We start from the raw sequence: 25734 nt of genomic DNA, 5'->3' as shown, positions 1-25734 counted from the left end.
ATTGCAAAACATACATGCTACTTTACAGCTTATTCGTTTTGTGTTGGGAGGTCACATTTGTTTGATTACTTGTGATGAAACCAATAGTTTCCACAATTTTTAATAGGAGATTTTTGTTGAAGTTTAGTAGAAATTGACTTGTACCAAAAATATTTGACATTTTCATATCTAGATGATTTGGTGTACACGTGTGTTTATAATGAAAGGTGAGGATTACATGCAAACAAAACAAGCTACACCTGTTCTCAAATGTCACTAATCTTGGGATATTGCCCACCCTTTTGCCTGTAGATATTGGGTGGTCTGTATAACCCAGGCTGTGGCCACATTGACCCTTACTCTCTGACCCAAGCCTACGCCATTGGTGCACGCAAATACGGAGCCGAGATCTACATGCCGGTGAGTACGCAAGGCCTGAAGCAGCGCAGTGATGGGGGCTGGGATGTAGAAACAGAACACGGCACACTGCAAGCTAAACACGTCGTGAATGCTGCAGGTAAGTCCAATATGTGGAGTACATGTATGTCGCTATTAACCCTACCCCCCAGGCCCTTATGGCTAGGAACCATCCTTAATCCTGTAAAATCTTCCAACGGCCACATCCTGGAGCAGTGTGGAGGATTTCTAGTATAATATAGGCCTAAATTTACGCACGGATGAGCATTAACAACACAAGGTTTGGCCCAAGACTTTGACACACTGCGTCCTCCAAAATCAGTCACACAATTTTGCCATATAGCCTCAAAATACTTCATTTTGCAAAGAGGATTTGGGAAGGTAAGGGTTAGTGGAATCGGACTGGTAACAGTTTTTCATAACAGTGAAATCAGGGGATATAAATTACAGAGAAAATAAATGCATACTGAGAGTGCTGTCAGAACCAAATCAAAATGATCAGACACTTGTGACCCACTCTGCAAAAGTGAGTCGGATGTCGCATAATTTGAATTCAAGCTTTTGCCATTTTGAAATAAAAACAGTGAACATTTGATTGCAATTTAGATTTTTGGTTTTTGTTTTATTTTGGCTGTTTGATAATACACAGAAATTTAGATATTGACGAAAATGAGGATTTTTGGTGCTTTTCTTGGTTTAGTTACAGTATATCTGTCATGTTTCAAACCCTTCTTTTCTCCGTTGAGACGTTTCTAGCTTTGTAAGAATAGGACAGAATGAAACAAGCACAGCAGTGCAACCAAATATCCTAGAGAGATCCGTGATATACCAAATGAAAGCTGAGATCATGATTCCAAATTCACTAATGTAGTTAACTCAAAACGTCAGTTTTGCCCCAACCAGACTCCTTTGCGCAGAGCGGGTCACACTCAGACTTGACATCCCTGTTTGCCCCCCTTCTTTGTTGCACCAGGTTTCTGGGCTACCGACGTGGGTCGTATGGTCGGCCTGGAGCTGCCGATGATAGCCATCCAGCATCAGTATCTCATCACCTCGGCCATCCCGGAGGTCCAAGCCTTGAAGCAAGAACCACCAGTCATCAGGGATCTGGAGAATTCCTACTACTTGAGGCAGGAGCGGTCAGGCCTGCTGATGGGACCCTATGAGAAGAGCCATAAGATGAAACTTCAAGACAACTGGATAAAAGACGGTGTTCCCCCAGGTAGGGAATTAGTCTATGGGATGTCGCCTTGCACAGCGAGGGTTTATGATATGCGGGTAGATTTGGCGATTAATTATGCAAAACAAAACTGCATCTTGACCTGGAGATTTTGACCATTCAGCGGGCACCTTCTATCAGGTCTTCCGTAACCCATTGTTGTATTACAAAAACATGGCAGCCAAATTGACCAATCAACAGCTTTTTCACATTTCTGATCGAAATGACGTCACAATTTTGTACTTTTGAAGTTTTAAACACAACCACTGTTTTAAAGTTCTGTCCACGGATCACAAAAAGGTGTGCGTTCTTTCAGCAAAATGAAAACAATTCCCTATGTGATTTGTTTTCGTTTTGCTGAAAGAACTCTCACCTTTTTGTGATCTGATGGTTGTGTTTAAAATTCCGTAACTTTAAAATTGCATGTGTGATTGAAATGATTCTTGTACTAAAAGAAAGCATATGAATTGGGCTTTCATATCCTAGATTTTGAAAGTGGGACATGCAGAACTTCACTAAAACATTGGTCCCAACATTTGGGTTTCGTGTTTTTTTTACTCAGTGTAGATGGCTTGCATTTATTTATGCAGTGAAAGAAACCCCTTGTACCATTAATTGTAGGTTTTGGTAAGGAGTTATTTGAGAGTGATGTAGATCGACTGATGGAGCATGTGGAAGGGGCCATGCAACGCGTACCAGTCCTCCAGAATGCTGACATCCAGAGCGTCGTCTGTGGACCTATCACCTATAGCCCTGATGTCTTAGGCATGATAGGACCTTACCAAGGACTCAGGAACTTCTGGCTGGCCTGTGGCTCAGGGTAAACCATTCTTCTTGCCATTGCATACACATTTGCAGATATTGTTGCAGTCCCATGCCTTGGTTGACCCATTATCCACTTATGCTTATGTTGCAAAACATTTATGTAAGGCTGTTGTCTATAAATTTCATTGTTTTTTTTTTACTGTTACTGATTGTTATACCATTACGTGTTAATATGTGAGGCATTTTGGCAAAATGGGACAGAAATGGGCAGAGGTCAAAATAAGGGGTTGCGGGTATAACGCAATACTGTTTGTTCATGTGGATGAACTTCAGTTGAACATTCTGTTGACACGTAATATGGGCGGTTACAGTTCGTATGTATCGACTAGTAAGTGTAACTACTACGCCATGCAACATTGACTTTTTGGTTTTATTCATTGCCCGCCTTGATTTTCACTCTATTCCCGATGTTTTTTAATGTTTAAAATTTTTTTTCTCAAAGTGTATGTTTTTCTCCAAAATTTAATAATTGCATTTTCCAGACAAGTTTCTCACCGAATCCACATGCATGGTTGCACTGATTTGCAGGCAAACATTGTGCACGACATTCCAAGGTGTTACATTAATTTTGAGTGATGAAAACCTAAAAATCAATGTTGGCTATTGCAAACATTGATTGTTACAATGCCTATTGTAACAAAAGATGTTTAAAGTGTGCTTATCAACATGATGGAATCCAATAATAGTATACATACTGCTAACTTCAAAATTAAGTAATATTTTGAAATCAAAATGCACAATCTTATTCCAAATATTAACAAATTTCACGAGTGACACTTTTCCCTTCTGCAGTTTTATTTATTTAGAAATGGGATTATCTCGAAACATGTTTTGTACATGCCTTGGCAGCTAACGTCCTTTTCCTTGGCACGCAACGAGTTTAAAGTTAAAAAGTTTGGGGAGGGGAGTATTTACGAAGGAGTTAAAGGGAGATTTTTTTTGGTACTATTTTGTTATTTCAGATACGGCATAATTCATTCTGGGGGTATTGGCAAGTACCTTAGCGACTGGATGATTGATGGGGAGCCTCCCTATGATCTCGTGGAGATAGATGCCAATCGCTATGGCAACTGGACAACCAGGTGGGTTAGTTCAATATTTTACACTACAAGAAAGTTTCAAGAATTTGGATTTAGATTTATTTGTTTTTACACCAATTCTGGCCCTGAGGCCAAATTAAAAGTGTAGTACATGAAATAAACCGAAAAATGCAATGAACATTATAGTAAGGCAAGAAAGGTTTGCGGTAGCACCATGTGAATAAATCTCTTTGGTGAGTATGTGTGGTCTGTCAGGCAGGGACATTATAGTAAATACAAATATGAATATATTAAATAAAACTGTGGATATAAAACAACTTCTTGAAGTGAGAAAAGTACATTGCTAAGTAGATGGTTTGGCTTCAAATTTTAAGATTTTTTTTTACAACTCCTTGTACGTACCGTCTTAGCATTAATAAAAAGAGAATAAAAGGAGATATTTTTAGTATTGTTACTATTATATATTTCTGGTAATGAAACCAAGGATTCCTCAAAAGTGCCCTAGGCACTGTAGCTCGCAAGCCTGAAGAAACCTGTGGAGAGAAGACAATGAGAAGAAAGTACAGTTTTAGAGGTGGGAGGAAAAGCCCAGAGGAATATTCTGGGGAAATTCAGGCGGGATTCGAACCCGGGTCACAGCGGTGGAAGGCGAGGAAAGTACCGCTATGCCAACCTGACTCCATTTACTTGTATGCAATGCCATCATGTAATAACCATGATAGCAGTCGATTTCACAACACATTGCTCAACTTATGCCATGCCAAAACTTGTTAAACAGCTGAACAATAAACTCATGAATGATTTCACAAAACTTGACGTAGTTGTGCAACGTTTTAAATATTTGAAACATCTTGGACGAGGATAACCACAGTGTATATTTCCACTACCAGTCATAAAACAGTCATTAAATTACCCTAGCGCACCATGCATTTGAAAAAAAAAAATCAGGGTTTCTTTGAAATCAGTTGTCAACTCTCAAAATTCTGTCAAGGGTAAAATAGTATTTCATTCACCTCAGAAACAAAGCTGTAACTTCCTTATATTAACCCTAACAATCCTCGTCCAGTCAAACTCCAACACCAGGGTTTGTTAGAATGTGTTGGAGTGAGTACTGTAATAGTTAAACTAATTATGCTTTACAGCCGATCAGAGTTGACTTTAGAAATTGTGACGTCATTTCGATCCAAAATGTGGACTATGTTGATTGACCCGCTGAATCGTCAGAATCTGGAGATGGCCAAATTTGCTCGCATATCATAGGCCCTTTAATACTTTGCAAGGGGATATTCCATAGACTAACTGAAATGTTACGCAATGGAATATAAATGTGGTGCAAATAAAATGAGCTGCTGATGCCCACGCAAAGATACTAGATGCTATGGATAATAATACCATTTGGAACTAGAGAGATGTAGTTGTTGTATTTCATTGTTATTGAAAGGGAGTACACAAGTATCAAGGCACGTGAGTCATATGGGATGAACAATGCCATTGGATGGCCACGTGAAGAGCGATGGGCAGGCAGACCGACAAAGCGCATCAGTGGGATATATGACAAGCTGAAATCACGTGGGGCCGAGTTTGGATTCCACTCAGGTATGTACCCTACCCGTTACCCATTCAATTGAAAGGTGTGGTGAAATTTGCTGGAGTTGAAATGTGTCATGATTTGCAAATTCCTTTAATTAATGTCACGGTTTTGTTTTCAAGTTCGTGGTAAGATTTTTGCCAAGTATATGACCCAGCCCTGACTCCAATTATATAAAGTGTGCAAAATTCAACACCTAGATTTGAAGTTTTTTGATAGATTGAGCAGTGCGTTTAAAACATGGTGATTGATATCTCAATAAGTGAATAAATATTGAAAGTACGTTTAACCCTAACCCCCTAGGCCCTTGTTGCTTACAACCATCCTCAATCCTCCAAAATCCTCCAAAATTTTCCAAAATTTTGCAACTCCGCCTAAATTTTTCAAAATTGTCAGACAGTCCTGCCTCAAAATGCATTCATCCTCAATCCTCCAAAATCCTCCTCATCCCAAAACTTTGCACTCGTGTTTAAATGAAGGATAACCAACGCCAAATCCTTCAAAATCATCAGACAGTCCTGCCTCAAAATGCATTCATCCTCAATCCTCCAAAATCCTCTTGTGCTTCAATCACCATTCATCCTCAATCCTCCAAAATCCTCATGTGCTTCAATCACCATTCATCCTCAATCCTCATTTGATTCAATCACCATTCATCCTCAATCCTCCAGAATCCTCATGTGATTCAATCACCATTCATCCTCAATCCTCTAGAATCCTCCAAAACCGCCAGGAGGATTTTGGAGGAGTGAGGTGGGTTAGGGTTAATACCGGTTAGGGACCTAATTCATCAATACATTTTCGGTCAAAAAGTGAAAATAAGTCAAATATTGACAAAATTCTGATTTCGTTCAACAATTTTACTTCATGTTTGAAACACCCCTCTGGCTATGTCTGTGGTATGTGCCTCACGCGTAGCGCTAAAAATCTACTTTCATGGAGATTGGCACAGAACGCAGTGGTGTTTTAGTGGTGTTTTATCAACCGTTTAAAACCACTCGTGTGATGGGCTGTCGACCAATTGGATTATGGATTAATCTTTATTGCGATAAGCCTATTGTGTACCCTCGTTTTAAAATAAAGTAGTTTTGTTTAAGCTGTGTTTATCTTGCCATTTATTCCTATCAAGATATCTCTTGGACTTGTATTGGACTCTAATCAATAAGCCAAGGCTGAGTTATGTAACTGGATATTGTCATGATTGTCTGTGATACAAACAATGGATATTAGTAATCCAGCAAATCAAGCAATCAGGAAGATCTCAGAGCTTTACTATGATGATAGGAGATCTGGATGGTTGGTTTGATGGTAGATCCCTGTCTCGTTCTGTGATAGGGTTTTGAGCAGACATTTTGATCAGTCAATCCAGTATTCCTGATATTCAATCAGATAAACCTTACATAATAGGTCTGACTTTTAATGCTAAAACCCCATATCTTTATCTTGTTTTTTTTTTACCAAAGTTTTGTTTGAAGTTGGAATTTCATAGTGATTATACTTATGTGCTTTGTTGGTGCAGCCAGTTTCACTCAAAAGAATGTAGTTTTAGGTTTTTAAACTGCATTTTAGGCGGTAAAGAAAAAAGTGTGAAGTAAGGCCAAAAAAAAAGTCTCCGGTTTCTGGTATGGAGCTTGCCCAAAAAGTGGTGCGGTGACGCGGCTTTTTTTTTTTTTTTACCTGATTTTTTTGCTTCAAATGTTGGCTGATGACTGCAAATGGTGCCCGACTAAACTTAGAGCAAATATAATGGGAGTCCAGAGAGGCCACATAAAGCTTGTTCTCGATCATAACCCCATCTAAAAACACGTTCAAATTGTGCAGCAGCAGGATTCCAGTCAAACCAGTGAGTTTGGCGGTTTTGAGACATCATCTTTTATTGAAAAAAAACCTTTTTCATTTTGCCGACGCGCATGGCTACGGCGATGCGCGCGCATACCAGAAACCAGAGACTTTTTTTTTGGGCCTAATCATAATAAAAAACATGCTGTCTTGCCCATCATAATATACACCCAATGCAATATTGAGGGTGGGTGATATTTCAGAAATTGTCCTTTGTTAAGAAAATTGAAAAACATTTATGTTTGTTTGTCTGTTTTTTTTTTTAGGTTGGGAACAGCCTCACTGGTTTGCACTGGATGGCGATGAGGCCGGGTACCAGCACAGCTTCCGTCGGTCTAACTGGTTCAAACCAGTGGGCAGGGAGTATGAGATGGTCATGAATAGAGCTGGCATCATTGATATCACTCCGTTTGCCAAGTTTGAAGTGACAGGGAAGGATGTCTACAGATACCTGGACAATCTTCTGGCCAACAAACTACCAGCGGTATGTATAGCAAGGCAGTGGCATGCTTACATGAAGAATTGATCTGTAGTGAATAGCCCTACAATTACTCTTCGCAAATAGCCCTCTAGTGTTAGTGCACACATGTAGTACATGTACCATAGGTACTTACATCAGAGGTGCGATTCAGCTCAGAAAAAGCAGCGGATGGAAAAGAGAAAATAGAAAGTCTTGACGTTTCTCTGAAAAGCTACGCCTATTACACTAACACGGAAACTTCAGTGCAGCTACAGGTTTTGGGCTCTATATTTGTAAGATCTTTCTTCAAAATACAATGATACGTGGCCTTCCTAACAATCAACATTCTAGGAAGGCCACGCCTTTGTAGAATGTTGATTGTTAGGCACTTCCGTAAATTCCACCTCTTTCTGTACGTCGAACCACATGATTTTACAAGTCCGTAAAGATGGTAGTACATTTGTTTGGCCTGTAATGGTTTTTTCTTCATTAGATGTCATATATTAGTAATGTATCGCATTCACACTACTAACAGAAGCTCGTTAAGTTGTCTTACATGTACGTCCGAATGATCAAATATTTGGTAGATTTGGGACGGCCCTAACACATTTTGTTGTGCAGCCTTCTCATAATCACAATAGGCAAAAGTTTGGACAGTACACATTGTTTGTGACCAATTTTCATCTAAATCTGCATAAATTTGTAGCAATTTGTCATGAGGTAAAGGCGTGGGGCATGCATGGCTACCAGCAAAAAATGGATCCACCCTTACGGAAAAGTAAGCTTGCCGCAAGGTTAGCAAGCTTGTATTAACCCTAACTCCCCAGCCTAATTTACTAGGAACCATACCCATTCTGGCAAATTCCAATACCCACATGGGAAATTGTACACACACACTGTTTGACTTAGTTTCTGGAGGTATGCCAACCCCAGTGTAAAAGACCATCAGTTTAGGGGTACTGTACCTATCCCAACAGATTTAAACAAAACCTGCTGTTGAACTTTGATGGGTTGAGTTCGGTTAGGGTTAAGCTGGTAACTTGATTGCGAAGCTTGCTGCAAGCTTGCATGAGATTGCGTGTTTGCACGCAATCTAGCTGCAAGCACATTACAGAACAAAAACATGTTTGCTTAGGACATTCTAATCCATGGAGTGCATATTTGACTTTTCTAGGTTGGTCGATGCACTTTGTGTCACATGTTGTCGCCCAAGGGAAGAGTCTATGCTGAGGTGACAGTGAGTCGATTGGCAGATGACAAGTTCCTCATCATCACGGGTTCTGGTGTGGAGTTCCATGATCTCAGGTCAGCCAAGCATCCATTTAGTTTCATTTTTCAAAATTTCCCCAAAGCAAAAATACTGTGACAGTCACCATGGAACCATATTTAGTTGGCTCTTAAAAAGGATGTTTTTAAAAGTTAGAATTTAATACAATGGACACATTATCCAAAGTAAAACTAGACAATAATTCTTTCAGCTTCTAGTTTAGGCCATCAGCCTAGGGGTTTGGTCAGTATCAAATCAGTGCATAAATGATTATAGTGGGCATGCGCAAGGTATACCGCCCCTAGAGTGGTAACAAGCATTTTGATGGACATTTTGGAAAAAAGGCTGATAACACCCAAAAAGCTACCACTGCTGCAATGCTATCACATATTTTCCAACTCTGGAGGTGCATACATGTACCTTGCCAAAAATTGCTGTGATGATAATTCCCCTCATTTGATACCGGTGGCCAAAAGTTTGGACCAAGGCTGATGGCCTATTTGTCAATAGACCTAAGACGTAATGAAGTCACACTTTGTTTACATGTGTGCTTTCCTATGTAGTAGACGGACCCCACTTTATCTGGCGTCCCGACTTCGCTCCCATAGGAAAGCGCATATGTAAACAAAGCCATTACGTCATTACGTCTCAGGTCTATTTTTGGGATAGGGGTTAATGTTTTATTGGCATTTTGATGCTGTGATATGGCATCATGATACAAAAATCCTCAGCTGTCTCATCAGACAATGGACAGACTACATGGACTACATTTCTACATGTCAGAAATCCAATCTTGTCATAACTCCAACTTCTGAAGTTTTGAGGACAAATAAGCAGCAGTACAAGTTTCACAGTGTTGCAAAGTGTGAAAAAAACCAAGTAAACATACATGCAAAGCATTAAGGGAAATTTGTGAATAAAAACAAATGCCATATTGCTGCATATATTTTATGTGTTGTGCATACAGTCTTCCGACCTCCGAATTGTGAAATATATCATTTTATGAAAAGTCTTATTCTTACACAAATAGTTTTTATTACCAATCAATGCCAATTTCCTGAACATTAGTTTGTAATATTCATACCAGGTGGATGGAGGATTTTGCCTGGAAGGGTAATTACGACGTCACCCTGAACAACATTACTGAGAGCATTGCCTGCCTCAGTCTTGCCGGGCCATTGTCTCGTGATGTACTGTCTTCCATCACTGATGCAAACCTGGCCAATGATGCCTTTGCCTTCATGGATGTCAAGGATATCAGTGTGGGTGGTGTGCCTGTCACGGCGGTCAGAATCTCCTACACAGGTATATATACTGACATTATAACCCCTCCTTCGACCCACTGAACAGCAAAATGACCACACCCCAACCTCCAGCAGCACCCTTTTATACATGGTCTCGGCCCTAAATGAGTGAATATGAAAAGGAGCTATGTACAACCCAAAAGAAATTTGAACAAACTTGAAACAAGACAACTGGACTAAACTTACATGTACTAGATAGAGAACAATTTCGCAATCTATCCGGGTAACTTACTCAGCTCAAAATGTGCGGCGGGAGTGGACTGGTGTTGAAGAGGCATTTTGATCGTTCCTTCTATTGTTTTGTTGATGAGGCCAAAAAAAAAAATAGTTCTGCTTCCGATTACATGCCTTTCAAAAATAGGGTCGGTCGGTCGGAATTTTTTTTTTTTTGCCAATTTTTTTTATGCAGATTGAATGGGGTATTCAATTATATGCGAAGTTTTAGCCTGAACTATTTCTATTGCACTACGAAAGCTATACACGAAATGGCAACAAAAAGTGAGTAAAACCTCCCTTTAATTATTGTCAATATATTTACGTTCGATAATTTCCAAAAATAATGGAAAATTCAGGCCGTTCGCACCATATGCACAACGCTAGTCAAGACGCGGGGGGCTGGCCAAAACTCCGAGGTGTGTGATGCGTGCGTGTGTAGCGAGCGGCCCACCATGGGCAGACAGACCTGTTTTTACGGTCAACAATTTCGGGAAACACGCGGCATGTATCACTCCAAATACGAGTAGTGCGATCTCAAAATGAACTCTTGAACACAGAAAATACATACACAGACAAGCTAGATCAATTCTGTAAATTAACTTGCAAAAATGTTCTTTCTCCATCGGTGTTTTCTTGGCATTTTTACGATGTCGAATCCGACCAGTTGACAGTGGCCTGCACTGTACTGATAGCGCGCTATCGGTCGCATAGCTAGCTATGGACTGGTTACCGCATTTTCATTATGTCTTCTAAATTGGCCCCTGCGCGGCGCGGTGGCGCGGGAACCAGTCGTCGCCACGTGATTATAGTCATCGTGCGTGACATCGACTTGTGAAGTAGTTATATCGCGAAGCGAATTTGTAATAACGGAGGTTTCTTTTGAAAAAAAAAGCGAATGTAAGTAAGAAAACAAATAAATACAAGCATTTTTGGATGCAAAAGGGTTGTTGAGAGGTATTTTGTGAAGACAGAAAAGACAGATTTTATTTTTATTTATTCAATTTTTGTTTTTGTTTTTGTTTTTTTGAATTGCCGATAAATTTTTAGGGTCGCAGCCTAAAAATAGGGTCGGTCGGGTAACCGGAAGCAGAACTATTCTTTTTTTTGGCCTGAGTGGAGCGTGATCTTTAAGCACAATCTTCAAGCACAATCTTCAAGTACCTGACAGTTCCCGCCACCCATTTTGAGCCGAGGAAGCGACCTGCATGATAGTTTGTGAAACTGTTCTCTCTCTACATGTAATAAGTTTAGTCCAGTTGTTCTTGTTTTAATTAATTTTGATCTTAAAGGGAATGTACAACATTGCTTTTGTTGCAATTTTTGGAAAAAAATGGATTTGGAAGATTAGTATGTTATAGCAAATATTGTTGAAATGGCTTGTCTCACATTTTGGACTTGTAGATGCTGGAAAAACCAAGAAAACCATTCACGTTCTTGTAGTCTGGTTCCCTGACCCCACTTAAAATAAAACGAAGCAATCATGACTTTGGGAAATTCTGAGGTTATACAATCAGTCTAGCAGGCTTGTACCCTTCACAGATGTGTAAACAATTGCAAAGAAAACGCGAAATAAATAATTTTGAAATATTAGGAACATTTTTTTAAAAAGCCAGTTTTCTCCAACGCTGGTCGGCCGACCAGCGTTGGAAAAATACAATTTTTCTTGAAAATGACAGCAAACCAGGAGCCACAACTTTACAGGATGCTTTAGACTGTCATTTCCTAACAATCTAGTGAGGTTTTTTGTGATTATTTCATCATTTCGTTTTGTGATGTTTGCAAATGTTGTATCTTCCCTTTAATCTACCCGGATGTCTCAAAAACTCTATCAACCCAAAAGAAACTAGACATATAATGCTGGCTTATCTAGGGGCTTTTGTTGAACAGTTGAACTGGACTAAAAACTTTGGTAACACCTTGACCCTCAGTACATGATGGATGTAAATATACAGAACTTTAAAGCTCTGTCATGGACGTTACATAACATTGGAATTATCCATGGGCATATTAACCCCTGATATACATCAGGGCCTAATTTGATAGCTCTTCTTAACAGTTAGCAGAAAAGTTGTGCTTACTGTAGCAGAAAATCATGCTGCTGCATCAGCACTATTTCATGGCGTGGATGTGCTAACGGTTGCACGCGCATGGAGATTTCTACTGTTATGTCACTGATTTAAGCAACTTCTCCACTGGGGTTAAGCATGTTATTACTGTGCTTACTGCTTAACGGTCTCTATGAAATAGACGGAGGCTCTGTAAGCACAAAGTCAACTGTTAAACAGCGCTATGAATTTGGGCCCTGATTTTGAGGTCAGCTGACAGATTGCCATCTGAAACTTGCGTAAAATTGCCATGGTTTTTACTCGGAAAATACAATGAATTGTTTTCCTAGCAGTCAAATCTATTTAAATTAAAGCTCTTGAGCTTTGAAATTCTCCATTTGTAAGTAACTCAAACTTCTGAACCATTGAATTGATTACAAACAAGTACGATTCGTGTGATAAATTAAAAGGGCTGTTCCATCCGTAGGGGAGCTGGGCTGGGAGTTTTACCACAAGGCAGAGGACACTGCGAAGCTCTATGATGCTCTACTTGAAGCTGGAAAACCGCTTGGTGTTGGGGACTTTGGGACTTATGCTCTGAACGCCATGCGCATTGAGAAAGGATTCCGCATGTGGGGACAAGAGGTATATATTACATATAGCTGAATTTACAGTAGATATAAAAAATATTACTAAAAATGGTACAATTCCATATTATTTACAGGTCTGTCCTTTTATACTTTTTGATTTATAAATTAAATATTTTTTTTCAGGGTCCTTTACATCCCATAATAGTATATTATATTGGACATTCCAGGGTCTGTTTCATTGCTTACCGTTAGTTTAGTGAATGACGTCTGGGCTTATATCATTTTTACTGCCTGGACGCGCAGCGGAATCGGCCAATGACATGCTCCAATTTGATCATGAATAATTATGAGGTGTAGTAACAAAATATCCCAGCTTACTGAGGCAAAAAAATCCCTGCTTACTGTAGCAGAAAATTCCCTGCTTACAGTAAGCGTATTTCACAGGTTAGCGAAGAATTTTGGCTTATGCGCATGCGTACATCCTGTAACTAAGGATTCTATGCTTACAGGGTTGGCTCAGAATTTTTCTGCTTGTGGTTTTAGCGAAAAATGGTGATCATAGGCACGCAATTCTGTGGTTGTAATATTGGGCCAGGCGTGTCTGTGTAGTCCAGTCCATGAGCAATGAAGCAGTGGGCTTATCAACAAAATTATGAGGTGCATTTGATTGTTTTTTTCAATAATGTTTTTGCATATGTCTTTCTAGTAGCGGTGGGATTTTTTTTTTATCTGTTTTTGTATCCGTTTGTTGAATCATTATAAATGTGCATTGACAAAAAGGCTTACATGGAATGGGATTCCACGAGTCGGTGAGCTTTTGTTAAGAATGGTTTCAGTTTTAATTGTTTGACAATTCATCATCCACACTTGTTCTGTGTTCCTAGATGCTGATGGACAACGGCCCACTAGAAGCTGGACTGGGACCATTCATCAAACTGAAGAAGGTGGGTAGAAAGTAGAATCACAGTCGATACACATTCCAAGTTTTACGTCTGACAATTCATGTAACTCAGTCTATCGACATGAGTCACAAATGCTCGTGAAATGCTCACTGAGCTTGTCTTAGTACAGTGTTGCTATTCAGTCATTCTTGATCGAGATGAAGGGATAAGTAATGTATTAAATTATGTGACCGGCTCGGCAAAAAAAATGGGTATTATGTCGCAAAAACGTGAAATTGAGTTGTACACATGGTTGGAAAGCCCACAATGTAAGCTTTCATTTGGTATATAATAGAGCTGCATAGCCCCTCCCGTTCTGGAGATATGATGTATTTGCATATTAATTACTTCCTTGGACTTCAAGTTACACAGGCTTTGATAGCTGGCTTTGTTGTAGAACAACAGAACGATGCATACAAAATGGTTATTTTCCCTCTTTGTTCATCAGAATCAACATTTCTGTGAATGAAACCTGAAACTGTAGGTATTAAAGATGTCATGCTTGTCACTATGGTCACGAGAAATTGATAAGAATTGTCATATTTTATAAATGATTTTTTTCCCAGGAGGCTGATTTTGTGGGCAAAGCAGCGGTGCAGAAAGTGAAGGATGAGGGACTACAACGTAAGCTGGTGCTTCTTACTGTACCTGAAACTGACAATGTCGATCCTGAAGGCAATGAGACCATCTGGATGAACGGCAAGGTAAGGGATTATTTGCATAGCAACTGGGAACTCTCAAGTCTCCAAAAATTGATAGTTCTGAATCTCTGATTGTGGAAGCTCCACATACACTAGTTATACCATTGTATTAGAATGTGAAATTTCACAGGTTGAGAACTGTTACAGTGACCTATTTCAGAAGTTCATCTATGGCCTTCTACTGAAGGAATCTTTTAAGTTCATCACTCACATACGTTGACATGAATTTGAATATTATCATGCTTTATCCTGCCTGCTTCATACAATACAAACCAAAGACCCTGTATACAGGGGCCGTCATTTTTACGTCCAGAACTGCGCACAGGGACGTTAATGTTGATGAGTTCTGTCATTCTCAAAATGATTAATTTAATTACAATAAAGATTTTTTTTTAACAACCTGTGTCTTTTACAAAAGAAAACCTGGCATTTACAAAGAAAGAAAATGTCTATGATGATATGTTGCATGGCTTTGTACATCCTTGTTTTTTTTTCCATTGCTATAAGGATCACCTACAATAGCGTCAGACCTAAAGACGTCATATTTTCACTTTTTTTTGGACTTGATCGCAGGTCGTAGGAAACACCACATCAGGTTGTTTCAGCTACCACCTCGGCCAGAGTATCTGCTATGCTTACCTCCCTATGGAGCTAACGACAGCTGGGACAGAGGTTGAAGTAGAGCTGCTGGGAAGGAGGTATCTCTCAACGGTGACTCAAGAGCCTGTGCTGCTCACAGAGACGGTCCGCAGCAAACAGAAATCTTAGTCAGCAAAGTTGTGAACAAGTACAATGGACTCAGGAGGGCGCTATAGTGTGAACTGAAGAGGGCGTCCTAATCATAGCAATGATGGAAGGAGCTAGTGAATAGACTGGTTCCTGCTTCTATAATATGGGGACCGGTAGCTAGTTCCCATTTATAGCCATTGATTGGATCACCTCTGCGTAGCCTTTTTTTAATGTTTGAAAATGTTTATAACTCCGTGCAATGGCAGTTGAACACAATGCTATGTACAAATTGACTTTTACCATAACCAGTAGGCAAAATCGCCAGTGTCTGCACGAAGGCAACTTTCAAGCATTTCAACTCAATAGGTTTCACATAATGAAAAGCAGTGCCCCTCTTTTTATGGATAGTTGCCAGAGACACTGTTGAATTCAGAGAAAATAAAACCTCATTACCACACAAACTGCACATTAGTGGTAGCCTTGTTGCCATTTTGCAATAGGCTGGTTCCACGCTAACATTATCATCTTGATTTTGTATTCAGAGGGTGGGAATCAGACCGAGGCTTGTCCTGCATATGATTTGCATACATTAGGAGGAAATCCTCCTAATGTATTCCTATTACCCGCTACCGGTCCCTACATTTAAAGTCCAAAGGACAATTGGAGGACCGGCATTGACATTTTAAAAATCAGTGCATGTGTACAATATAAGGCAGGGTTAAACTTTGGACTGAGAAAGATACTGTGTAGGCTGGTTCCTGGTTCCATGTGATTCCAGACATGGGTGAACTGGATATTGGGAACCAGTCTAGAATTGGAAGTGACAGCTCTTTGATGCTGGCATGCGCAGTTGTTAATTGCTTACTGCAGAAGATGTTTTGCCTTTTATATTGTATTTTTTTCCTGGGAATGGGTGATTGGTCTATGAAAGAATAACATTTCCTTACTAATTAATGTATGCAGCAGACCATCAAATGGCCAATGTTATTTTTTAATAAGTAACTTGTTTGTCATCATGTGTAGAAATCATATTTGCCTTTCTGACAAACAAAAGTGTACTTATAATGATAAAGTACAGAAGAATGCTTCTATAACAAACACACTGCACTGAACATATGGATATAATGAACGTCTCCTGACTCCCAATTTTATGCACAACTTCACCAAGCATTGTCTTCTAAAATTCGGTATAAAAATGAATGACTACTACGCTCAACAATCTCTTTCGGTCCTCAGTCTGTAGCGAAAATTCTACAGTATGTGCTCTGACTACCAGTATTACCAATAATTTGTGATCTAGATAATGAGCCAGACATAGTGTAATCTGAATATCACCCATTCTCCGCGGAGCCCATATCTGGTTGAATGTCTACTATATCACAGCATGCAGATTTATACGATGTGCGTCAGCCAATCGGAGTTGACTTTACTAATTCCAGACTTCATTTCATTCTGAAATCTGGACTAAAGTGTTGATTGGTCAATTCGAATGAAGTGTTTTGTAATACAATGGCCTGGCATAAATCTAATACAAACCTAGACGAGCTTGGCGTGTATCGCGTAACATAGTACAGAGTGCGTGACCACAGCCTTTGTTTGCTCAATTCACAGCGTAAACAAGTAAATGACCGGTGACCCGATATAGAAAGCGTGATGAGAAAAGTGAGCAAAGTCACGTTTCACAATTTGAACACAACACACTAGTGTTTTCCTGAACTGTTTTCACAGTAACAGCGCCCTCAGTTGTCCGAAAAATCATGGACAATTTTTCGCTCGTATCTCCCCGCCCTGGCCCTGCAAACAGGACGCTGGGATACTCTGATGAATTCACACTCTGGTTGGTTGGACCTGTGTGACCTGTGACCTGCCCGTCATCACGGTCATGACTCTGCAAGGTTTGAAACGGCCGTTAAGACTGATTCATTACTCTTTAATTCCAGTTTAGAGATTTTTTTTTCGTTGAAAAGCGTAATAATGTAAGAAATTCTGTAAAACTTATCTGTGTTGTAAATTTACAATTCCCGTCACTTGCTCAAGGCTCCGTTTCGAATCACGAACGGTGGAATTGCGTTATGCGACACTCAAAATTTTGTCCACATGGTCCCCGATGAAACAGAAATCACATCCGGTATGGAACGTGTACATTTCTATGGGAAGTTTTCGGATAGCATTTTCGCACATTGTCTAACTGCGGTCTTGAACAGCTGCAGCCAGATTCTTTATACGTAGGTCATAGGCCACTTCCTTCACACAATTCTGTGAAGCTCATAAGCGTATCCCAGCGTCCTGTTTGCAGGGCGGGTACGAGCGAAGGACAACTCCAAATTGTCTAATAACAGAAGTGCACTTTTCAATAAATTAACCCCCCAAAATAGATGTCAGATAGTTTTCATACCTGTAAAAGAGGAGCAGAAAGTTGTACAAAATGTATTCGTAAGAAAAATTCAACTCATGCCCTTTAATATAAATTTGTCCTTATTTAAATTTGGGACTTTCGGGACATTGGGCACATCATGCAGCAAAATATTACATGTACATGTAGTTGGCTGGGACAAAGTTTTAATTGACAGATTGTATGGAGTATTTGGAATATTTAGTGCTACTTGATGTTTTTTTAGTTTTGAATAGGTTGGGTATTGTGTTTGGTGTTGGAATCTTTTGGTTGATAAAAATATGGTTAAGTAATCTTATTCCCCATATTATTAGACCTGATACATTTGTATTGAGGGAGAGGGATATAAAATATTCTGATGTTGAATCAGTAAAAAAGAAAGAAAGTTGTTTAAGATATGAACTTTATAACTCCCAAATGGACATTTATTTAAATCATTCTATGACAATATGGTTTCAAACATATGTGAATATTAAAAACATGTATTAGTAAAACAGGATTTCAATAGACCTAACATGTATTTTCTTGAAAATTATTTCCCGACTGTTGGTGTAAAGATAGGTCAAGATCTATAGAACAAAAGCAAAATGTATTCAAATGAATGTATTAATTGGTCTTCCAATACCATAGTGTGATTTATCAAAAGTCTTTACATACATTTTTCATGTGTATATTTTTATTGGTTTTAATGTTGGCTAAAAGGTTACGTCATTAACAGATGCATGTATCAATTTATGTCGGAAGTGTTTACATTGACAAATCAGGTAATACATGTATTAGGTCTTTCTTTTTGTTAAAAAACCCTATGTTAATGTTAAAACCAGTGGCGTCGCCAAGGGGGGGGGGGGGGGCCAGGGGGGGGGGGCACGTGCCCCCCCTGGAAAACCTAGTGCCCCCCCCCCCCCCCCGAGTGCCCCCCCATCAAATGCTGGTGCCCCCCTATCCTCTGCAAAATTCTGCGCGTTGTTAAAATCATTACCTCAAAAATAGCAATTTCTGGAGATATCTTCAGATCGAATTTAGCATCAAATGTGGCACCATTTTGCATCTAGCCCATCCTCCGTATGCGAACATTTTCCAAAGGGGAGGGGGTACCCCCTTAGACCCCTCCCCCAGGACGGCGATCCGTATCCACCTAAGTGCCCCCCCCCCCCATCAAATGCTGGTGCCCCCCTATCCTCTGCAAAATTCTGCGCGTTGTTAAAATCATTACCTCAAAAATAGCAATTTCTGGAGATATCTTCAGATCGAATTTAGCATCAAATGTGGCACCATTTTGCATCTAGCCCATCCTCCGTATGCGAACATTTTCCAAAGGGGAGGGGGGCACCCCCTCCTCTTAGACCCCTCCCACAGGACGGCGATCCGTATCCACCTAAGTGCCCCCCCCCCATCAAATGCTGGTGCCCCCCCCCTGTGCCCCCCCCCCCCCCCCCCCCCCCCCCAGACTGAAAAGTCTGGTGACGCCACTGGTTAAAACTCGTACCTCAAAATGCGTAAGTTGAATAAAATTTATATTAGAAAAATTGACACGAATCGTTGATGCGATATGATGTCAAAATTTAGACCAGTGCTTTAAAATGTTGTGCTAATGTACTTCACAAATCATGTACTGTGTGTGGTAATATTTTTTTATTGCGTACCTATGAAGAATAACGGTTTACAATCATTCCTTTATTTTGAAAACAGTATTGGTCTTTACTTGAAACAAATTAATGATATTAAATTGGCCAAGAAATTACATGTTTTCAGATTACTGTTTTATTTTAGAAAGAAAATAAAGAAATATTTTCATTCAAATGATTGTGTTTCAGCAATTGGTAGTATTAATTTGTTTGCTATGGACCGTTACACAAATGGTCCATTTGTCCCACAAGGCAAGAAAGAGATTTACCCAAATTTATACGACGATTTGAACGAGGTTGTCTTTGAATGTGAGAATCTGCCTGCGGGCAGTACACATGTATTTTGGGCGCGAGGGTAATGCCACGGGCGTACATCCCGGGGAAGGGGGGGGGGGTGTCTTGGTGCATCCCTAAATGTGAATGTGTAATCTCAAACTCGAACACTTGTTGGTGCCAACAACCAACATTCTGACATTTTATGCGATGTTTGCATGGCTGTCGGACAAACGAGGCGTCAGACTTATGAGGAGTCGGATTTATGAATCGTCGAATTTATGGACCGAAATAAAAGTAAAATTAAATTGTTGGACCTGCGAGGCGTCGGACCTATGAGGCGTCGTACCTATGGGGCGTCGGACCCATGGGGTGTCGGACCTATGAGGCGTCGGACTTCTGGGCATTTATTTTTGTTGGGGTGAGATTTACTAATGAGGCGTCGGACATATGAGGCGTCGGACTTACGAGCGGACCCTTTGTCCGACAATGAGAAAGATTACAAGGGTAGAGTTAACGTCCATGGACCGATAGTTAACTGTGCTGACTCACCTTTGAGAATCCATCTTCATACAAATAATGAATGTCAGTGAATGACAGTGTCACCTCACCCCATAACATTACTCTTACCATTGCACTCATATATATGAGTGCAATGGTAAGAGTAATGTTATGGGGTGAGGTGATAACATTACTCTTACCATTGCACTCATATATATGAGTGCAATGGTAAGAGTAATGTTATGGGGTGAGGTGACACTGTCACTGAATGAAATTATTCTTTCCATTGCACGAATGTGAAACATTCATTATTTGTTTTAAACAACACCTGAATAAATCCTTGTCATCTGATTGGTCAGAGCCAGCACAATGGCATTTTGTATTTTTGTGGTGCGACCGGACCGTTGGTTGTATAGGCCTACCCAGCACGAGATGGGACAGAGGTACACCTCCCCCCATCTCCCAATATGCATAAGTGCCTTGCAGCAAGAAGCGGAAGCGGTCCATTGACAACGTACTTACACGGGTCCAATTTGTGCAGGATTTGTCACTTCTTTTCGTTAAAAAAAACCGTTTAAATCACCATAGGCATTGTATTTCTGGACTAAGACTTGGGGGCATGGAAACAAACATTAAAACGTGCTTCAATAGCACCAGCGATGTCTAAATTAAAGAGAAAAAAACCTTTCCTTCGAGCCGGATTCGAACCAGCGACCTATGGATGAATGTCCGCAAGACTCATTCACGTGACTACGTGCCTACAGTCCACCGCTCTACCAACTGAGCTATCGAAGGATGCACGCTCAAAGCATCAAATTTGTAAGCTTTATCTCACACTGTGTTGAAACCGTGGAAACCTACTGGGCCTGCATGGTATAGGAGAAACCGGCGGCATTGCCAGGGTTCTCACCATACACTGACATGGGGGGGGGGGGGAGGGACAGCCCGGTCCGGATTAAGTGTTTCGTAGGCCCTACGTACTCCACACTATACTCCACCCTAGGCAACGGTGCCAAATTCATGTTGATGCTTTTAAAGTACAGGGCACTGTACAAATCTAGCCAGGATAAACTGGTACAGGTTCTAGCCAGCTCTAAAAGCCTGTTGGCACCAAGGGCTTCAATCGCTTCCCAAAAGTGGGGATGGAACGTATACATGTGTATTTTGATCAAAACTAAGCCCCGAAAAAAATCGATCATTATAGACTCTCTGTGGTTCGATCTGAGGCAATTTCTGACCACTTTTAACCAAATTTGTTTCATCGGTTAAGCATCATTTTCGAGTTTGGAGTCATTCAATAAGCTATTTGGAGCTATAGAATCAAATGTAGACCACATTTTTTACACGCGGACGAAAATAGTTGGGGGACAGCAATGCCCCCGTTCCCCAACGAATCGACACCCATGGTTGGCACCGTGCTTCAGAACGACTGACTTTAAAATTTTTTATGTAGGACTACATGAAAGAGACCCTCAACTTAAAAAAACCCACAAAAAACCACATGACATTTTGCCGGGGGGGGGGGGAAACATATTTTTAAGGATTATCTTTTCACCCCCCCCCCCCCAGTATTGAATCGTGTGCGTTCTGATTTTTTTTAAACAACATGACTCAAAATGGCCAGAATGCACAAACGCGTGCTGACAGAAGAGAACCTAATGATTCCACCGCAACAAAGTACTGCATTAGTATTACAAACAATTTTACCCATGCAGTGGAAGGAAACTACCTTTAGAATGTGAATAATTACTTGAGTATAATGGTGAATCCACAGTGCACTCGTTATGCAACAATGCAGGGGAAATTGTACATATATAATTACGTTTAAAGGAATGTTTTTTTTTCTTCAGGGGATGCGTCAATATTATACGCCCAATATTCACAACGCTGAAGAAAACTAATACATTTAAACGAATGATAATGATATACATACGAATAATTTTCCAACTTTAATATGTTTTCCCCTGTAATATCACCCCGCCCGAAATTACCCGTCCATTTAATTCAAATTGATAAAAGAATGCCTTGCATCAAGAATCACCTTTGAATACCGTATACTGATATGAATTAGAAAAGTGTTTTAGCCTAAATCATGTTAAAGAACTGAATGAATTTTTACAAGTTTTTCAAAAAAATGTACTTTTAACTCTCCATTTGTTCTTAAAGCTAAGACGTGCTTCTATAGGGTCATTAGGCAGTCTTGGGTTATGGGGATCGTTGGGATGACTAACTATCATTTTCCGTCTAAAAAATGTCAATGTTCACTTAGATTCGTGAAATAAATTCGTCATATAATCTCCAGTCATTGCTTTAGGTTTTTGATCCCATTTAATATTTGTCTTCCGCTAATCTCCTTTACAAATGCACGATCCGCCATGTAGGTTGTGCTTTTAAACACCATCTGTCATAAAATATGACGTGAAAATTTGCCTATAAGTAGGCCTAAAGTAGGCCGAAGTAGGTCTTTAGGTTCAATCATTTGGACTCAAGCATGCATTCCTTCATTCCTTCGCAAAAACTACTGCGTTATTTCGCAATAAGTATTGCGTTATTTCGCAAAACTATTGCGTCATTTCGCAATGCTATTGCGTTATTTCGCAATATTATTGCGGTATCTCGCAATATTTTTTATTTTTAGCTTAAAACCCTGGCACGCACGGGCTTCCGTACTATATAGCACAATAGTGTATTGTACCCTCTTACTCCCGCTGGCTACGCCTCCGTGTAAGACTGTTGCGGACAGGCGGGCACATATGTAGTTACAGGGCGTCCTGAAAAAAAAAATGGTGCATGTAAACCCCTCCAGTTTTTGCTAATTTACAACCAATTTTTTTTTGCGAATGCATCATCTTCAAGATTAATAGATTTAGCTCAAGAATACCGTTTGTTTCATTGAGATATATATTGTCGTGTGAATGGAATGTTTGTCCTACACCCATAGGGATAATCTTATCAAAAGAGCCTGTCTGATCTTGAAAGCACTCGCTTCCTAAAAGTGGCACAGAATGTTTTTTGGCTTTGCGGTTATTCAAACATATCTCTGGATTTACAAAAGCAATCTAATTAAACAAACGGTATTCTCAAGCTAAATATGTAACCTTAAAGATCTTGTAGATAAATGTTTGCAGTAAATTCTGGTTGTTGGCGAAATTGGCGGGGTTTACATGCACCATTATTTTCAGGACACCTTGTATTATTAGTATCAGCAGGCGCGGATCCGGGGGGGGGGGGGCAACCCCCCTGCTCTGATTAATTTTTTTCATAGAAATACATAAAAAGTAATGTGAAACCCCTGCTCTGACACCCCAAAATAATTATACTGGTAATAATGTCCGCCTGTGCAAAATTAGGACGGAGCCAGCTGGGTATGGTTACGGGGGTATTTGTACAAGGGCGGATGGGGGGGGGGGGGGCAAAGGGGGCAATGGCCCCCCAAAAAACGAACCCAATTTCTATTTTTTTTAGTGACTTTGCAATGAAGGCAGGCAATGAGTACACCACCATCTTTTCCTAAAAAAAACAAACATTGGTTAGAGTGGTCAGAAATTGCCTTAGATCGCACCGCAGGGCATCTAGAATCCAAAACAATTTCGGGGCCCTTAAGCAGGCACCGAACCGCGCCGTATTTATTTTGGACACACTTTTTGGGGACCAATTTTTTTTGGCCCCCCCCAATGTGTTTTCTGGATCCGCTCTTATATTTGTACTGTATCATAGTGTTAATGATGGCCGGATTTGAACAGCGCCCCCACTGAAACTATGGAATGAGCGCCCCCCCCCTCCACCTATTGATTTTGTGGGGCGGACAAGTGTCCGGAAATAAACCCTGTCTACATTTCAGCCAGTGTTGAAGCAAAGGCTTCGCCCCTCAAGGACAAAGCCAAGGCTTTGACACTCAAGGTCAAGGTCAAGGCTATGAATCTCAAGGTCAAGGCTTTGAGCCTCAAGCCTTAAGGCTAAGGCTAAGGCTTAACCCTCAAGGCCAAGGCCAATTATTTGCTGGGCCAATCTATTCCATAATTGTATGCAATTTAAGTGATTATCTCCTTAGCCCCACAAGTGTACAGAAAATTATTGCAGCAAATGTACTACAATGGTAACAAAATGTGATGCTATAAAAGTGAAAGTGTGCCCAACATACAAATCTATAGGTGTTTCCCTCCTCCATGGTAACACGATTAAAATCGTAACAGCAAAATTTCAAACAGATTTATCTTGAAAATGCAAAAATCTATGAGCCTTGAAGAGCCTTGACTCAAATTGCAAGGCACTGATCCCTCAAGGCCAAGGCCAAAGCTTTTGCCCTCAAGCCTCGAGGCCAAGGCCGAGGCCCTAAAGTCCAGCCATAAGGCCAAGACCCAGCATCAAGGCACTACATCACTGATTTCGATCAGCATTGATTTGCTGATTAAACGACCCCCCCCCCCTGCAAAAATTCCTGGATCCGCACCTGAATCGATTATTGTTATTATATTTTTATGTCAGAGTGGGGCCGGGGGGGGGGGGTTGATCCCCAAAACCACCCCTCGGTATCCACACCTGTTTATCGCAAATAAATATTTGCATTTGGGAAAATGCCTGAGCTCGTAGTTTTTTTGTTCTCACTGTGGCAAAAGTCAGCTCATTAGGCAAGAGGGATCATACCTTGGATCATACAATGGTCTACACAAATTAGATTGTATTAATTTCACACAGGGTGGAAAAAGGTGCGAACATAATATTCATTTATGTTCTCACGAAGTGTCAAAATTTCGTTAATGATTGTTTGATTAAGAAAAAAAGTAAACATGACCGTAAAATACCAAAGAGTAATAAAGCATGAGCTGTTAGCAAGTGCAAAAGGTTTCTGAACTCTGACAGCAAAGCGGTCAAACAGTTCGTAAATAAGGATAAACTTCAACAGCGATTTGTTTTCGAAATTAAATTTATTCTAAATTAGGATGCTATGGACACTTCGTGATCAGCGATGAAATGGGGTAGCTACGTTGGCGAACTGTGGAATCACATTTTGAAATGCTTACAAATCATATTTCCCAAAATTAATTTTCAATGTGATCAGTTTTTTGCTCATTACTGAAAACTAACACACGTGGGCCTACAGATCGCGCTCAACTTGCGTTTTGGGGAAACAATGAGATATGGTACTTAATCGCGGGTAAATTATATGCAAATTATATGCCAAGCAATAATATCTAACGTTCTGTGGTATTTGCTAATTTTAAAATACCTTTGTCCTATTCATAACCATACGTGCACGCTTGTCGCGGGAGTGACAATACATAACCATCACTGATTATTTCGTTCAAGAGTAATATATATTGGAAAGAAATTACTTGGTCATTCTTCAGCACAAATCGCTTGTACTTTGACACCTGATGACGCCATCATGTTGTCAGAGTATCATACACTACTCATGGTGACGGTTGATATGTGTTGAAGTTACAAATTCATACCATAAACCGTTTAGGAGAAAAAGTATTGTTCGAAAAAAGAAAGAAAGAAAGATTTATCGGAACAATTCTAAACAGTTGTCGGGTAATTGTGCCCGACCGTGCACTCAATTAATCTGTAACATATTTCCACCTTTTCCCATACTGATACATTAACGGTTGATTTTTGATACGTTATCGGTTGATACAGTATCCGTTTTGTGGTGATACATTATCGGATACATGTTTTTGGTAATTAAATTATCCGTCGACACGTGATAAATTATCGGATACAAATTTTACTACGCTATCGGTCAATTTTGCTACATTATCGGTTAGTGATACAATATCAGT

The 25734-nt window shown here is 40.1% G+C and overlaps 1 protein-coding gene and 1 non-coding gene across 4 annotated transcripts in view; one reads left to right on the top strand and one right to left on the bottom strand.

Moving 5' to 3' along the window:
• LOC119737987 (dimethylglycine dehydrogenase, mitochondrial-like) overlaps nucleotides 1-17077 on the top strand; it is a 29735-nt gene extending 12658 nt beyond the window's left edge. For all 3 annotated transcript variants that reach the window (XM_038212688.1, XM_038212695.1, XM_038212703.1), the window contains exons 6-17: nucleotides 292-496; nucleotides 1370-1618; nucleotides 2237-2435; nucleotides 3403-3522; nucleotides 4922-5076; nucleotides 7174-7391; nucleotides 8542-8672; nucleotides 9722-9939; nucleotides 12687-12844; nucleotides 13674-13733; nucleotides 14297-14434; nucleotides 15005-17077. In XM_038212688.1, coding sequence (XP_038068616.1) covers nucleotides 292-496; nucleotides 1370-1618; nucleotides 2237-2435; nucleotides 3403-3522; nucleotides 4922-5076; nucleotides 7174-7391; nucleotides 8542-8672; nucleotides 9722-9939; nucleotides 12687-12844; nucleotides 13674-13733; nucleotides 14297-14434; nucleotides 15005-15199 — 2046 coding nt within the window. In that variant the 3' untranslated portion in view covers nucleotides 15200-17077. The remainder of the gene's footprint in view (nucleotides 1-291; nucleotides 497-1369; nucleotides 1619-2236; nucleotides 2436-3402; nucleotides 3523-4921; nucleotides 5077-7173; nucleotides 7392-8541; nucleotides 8673-9721; nucleotides 9940-12686; nucleotides 12845-13673; nucleotides 13734-14296; nucleotides 14435-15004) is intronic.
• Nucleotides 17078-20638: 3561 nt separating this feature from the next.
• On the bottom strand, nucleotides 20639-20746 carry Trnay-gua. Its single transcript has 2 exons — nucleotides 20710-20746; nucleotides 20639-20674 (listed from the first exon to the last, which is right to left on the bottom strand). It is a non-coding gene; the product is annotated as a tRNA-Tyr (tRNA).
• Nucleotides 20747-25734: the final 4988 nt, after the last annotated feature.

This window comes from Patiria miniata, unplaced genomic scaffold, assembly GCF_015706575.1.
Source record: "Patiria miniata isolate m_02_andy unplaced genomic scaffold, ASM1570657v1 HiC_scaffold_10, whole genome shotgun sequence".
Lineage (NCBI taxonomy): Eukaryota > Metazoa > Echinodermata > Asteroidea > Valvatida > Asterinidae > Patiria > Patiria miniata.
Note: the sequence above shows the minus strand (reverse complement) of the source record. Positions and strands in the feature narration are given on the sequence as shown.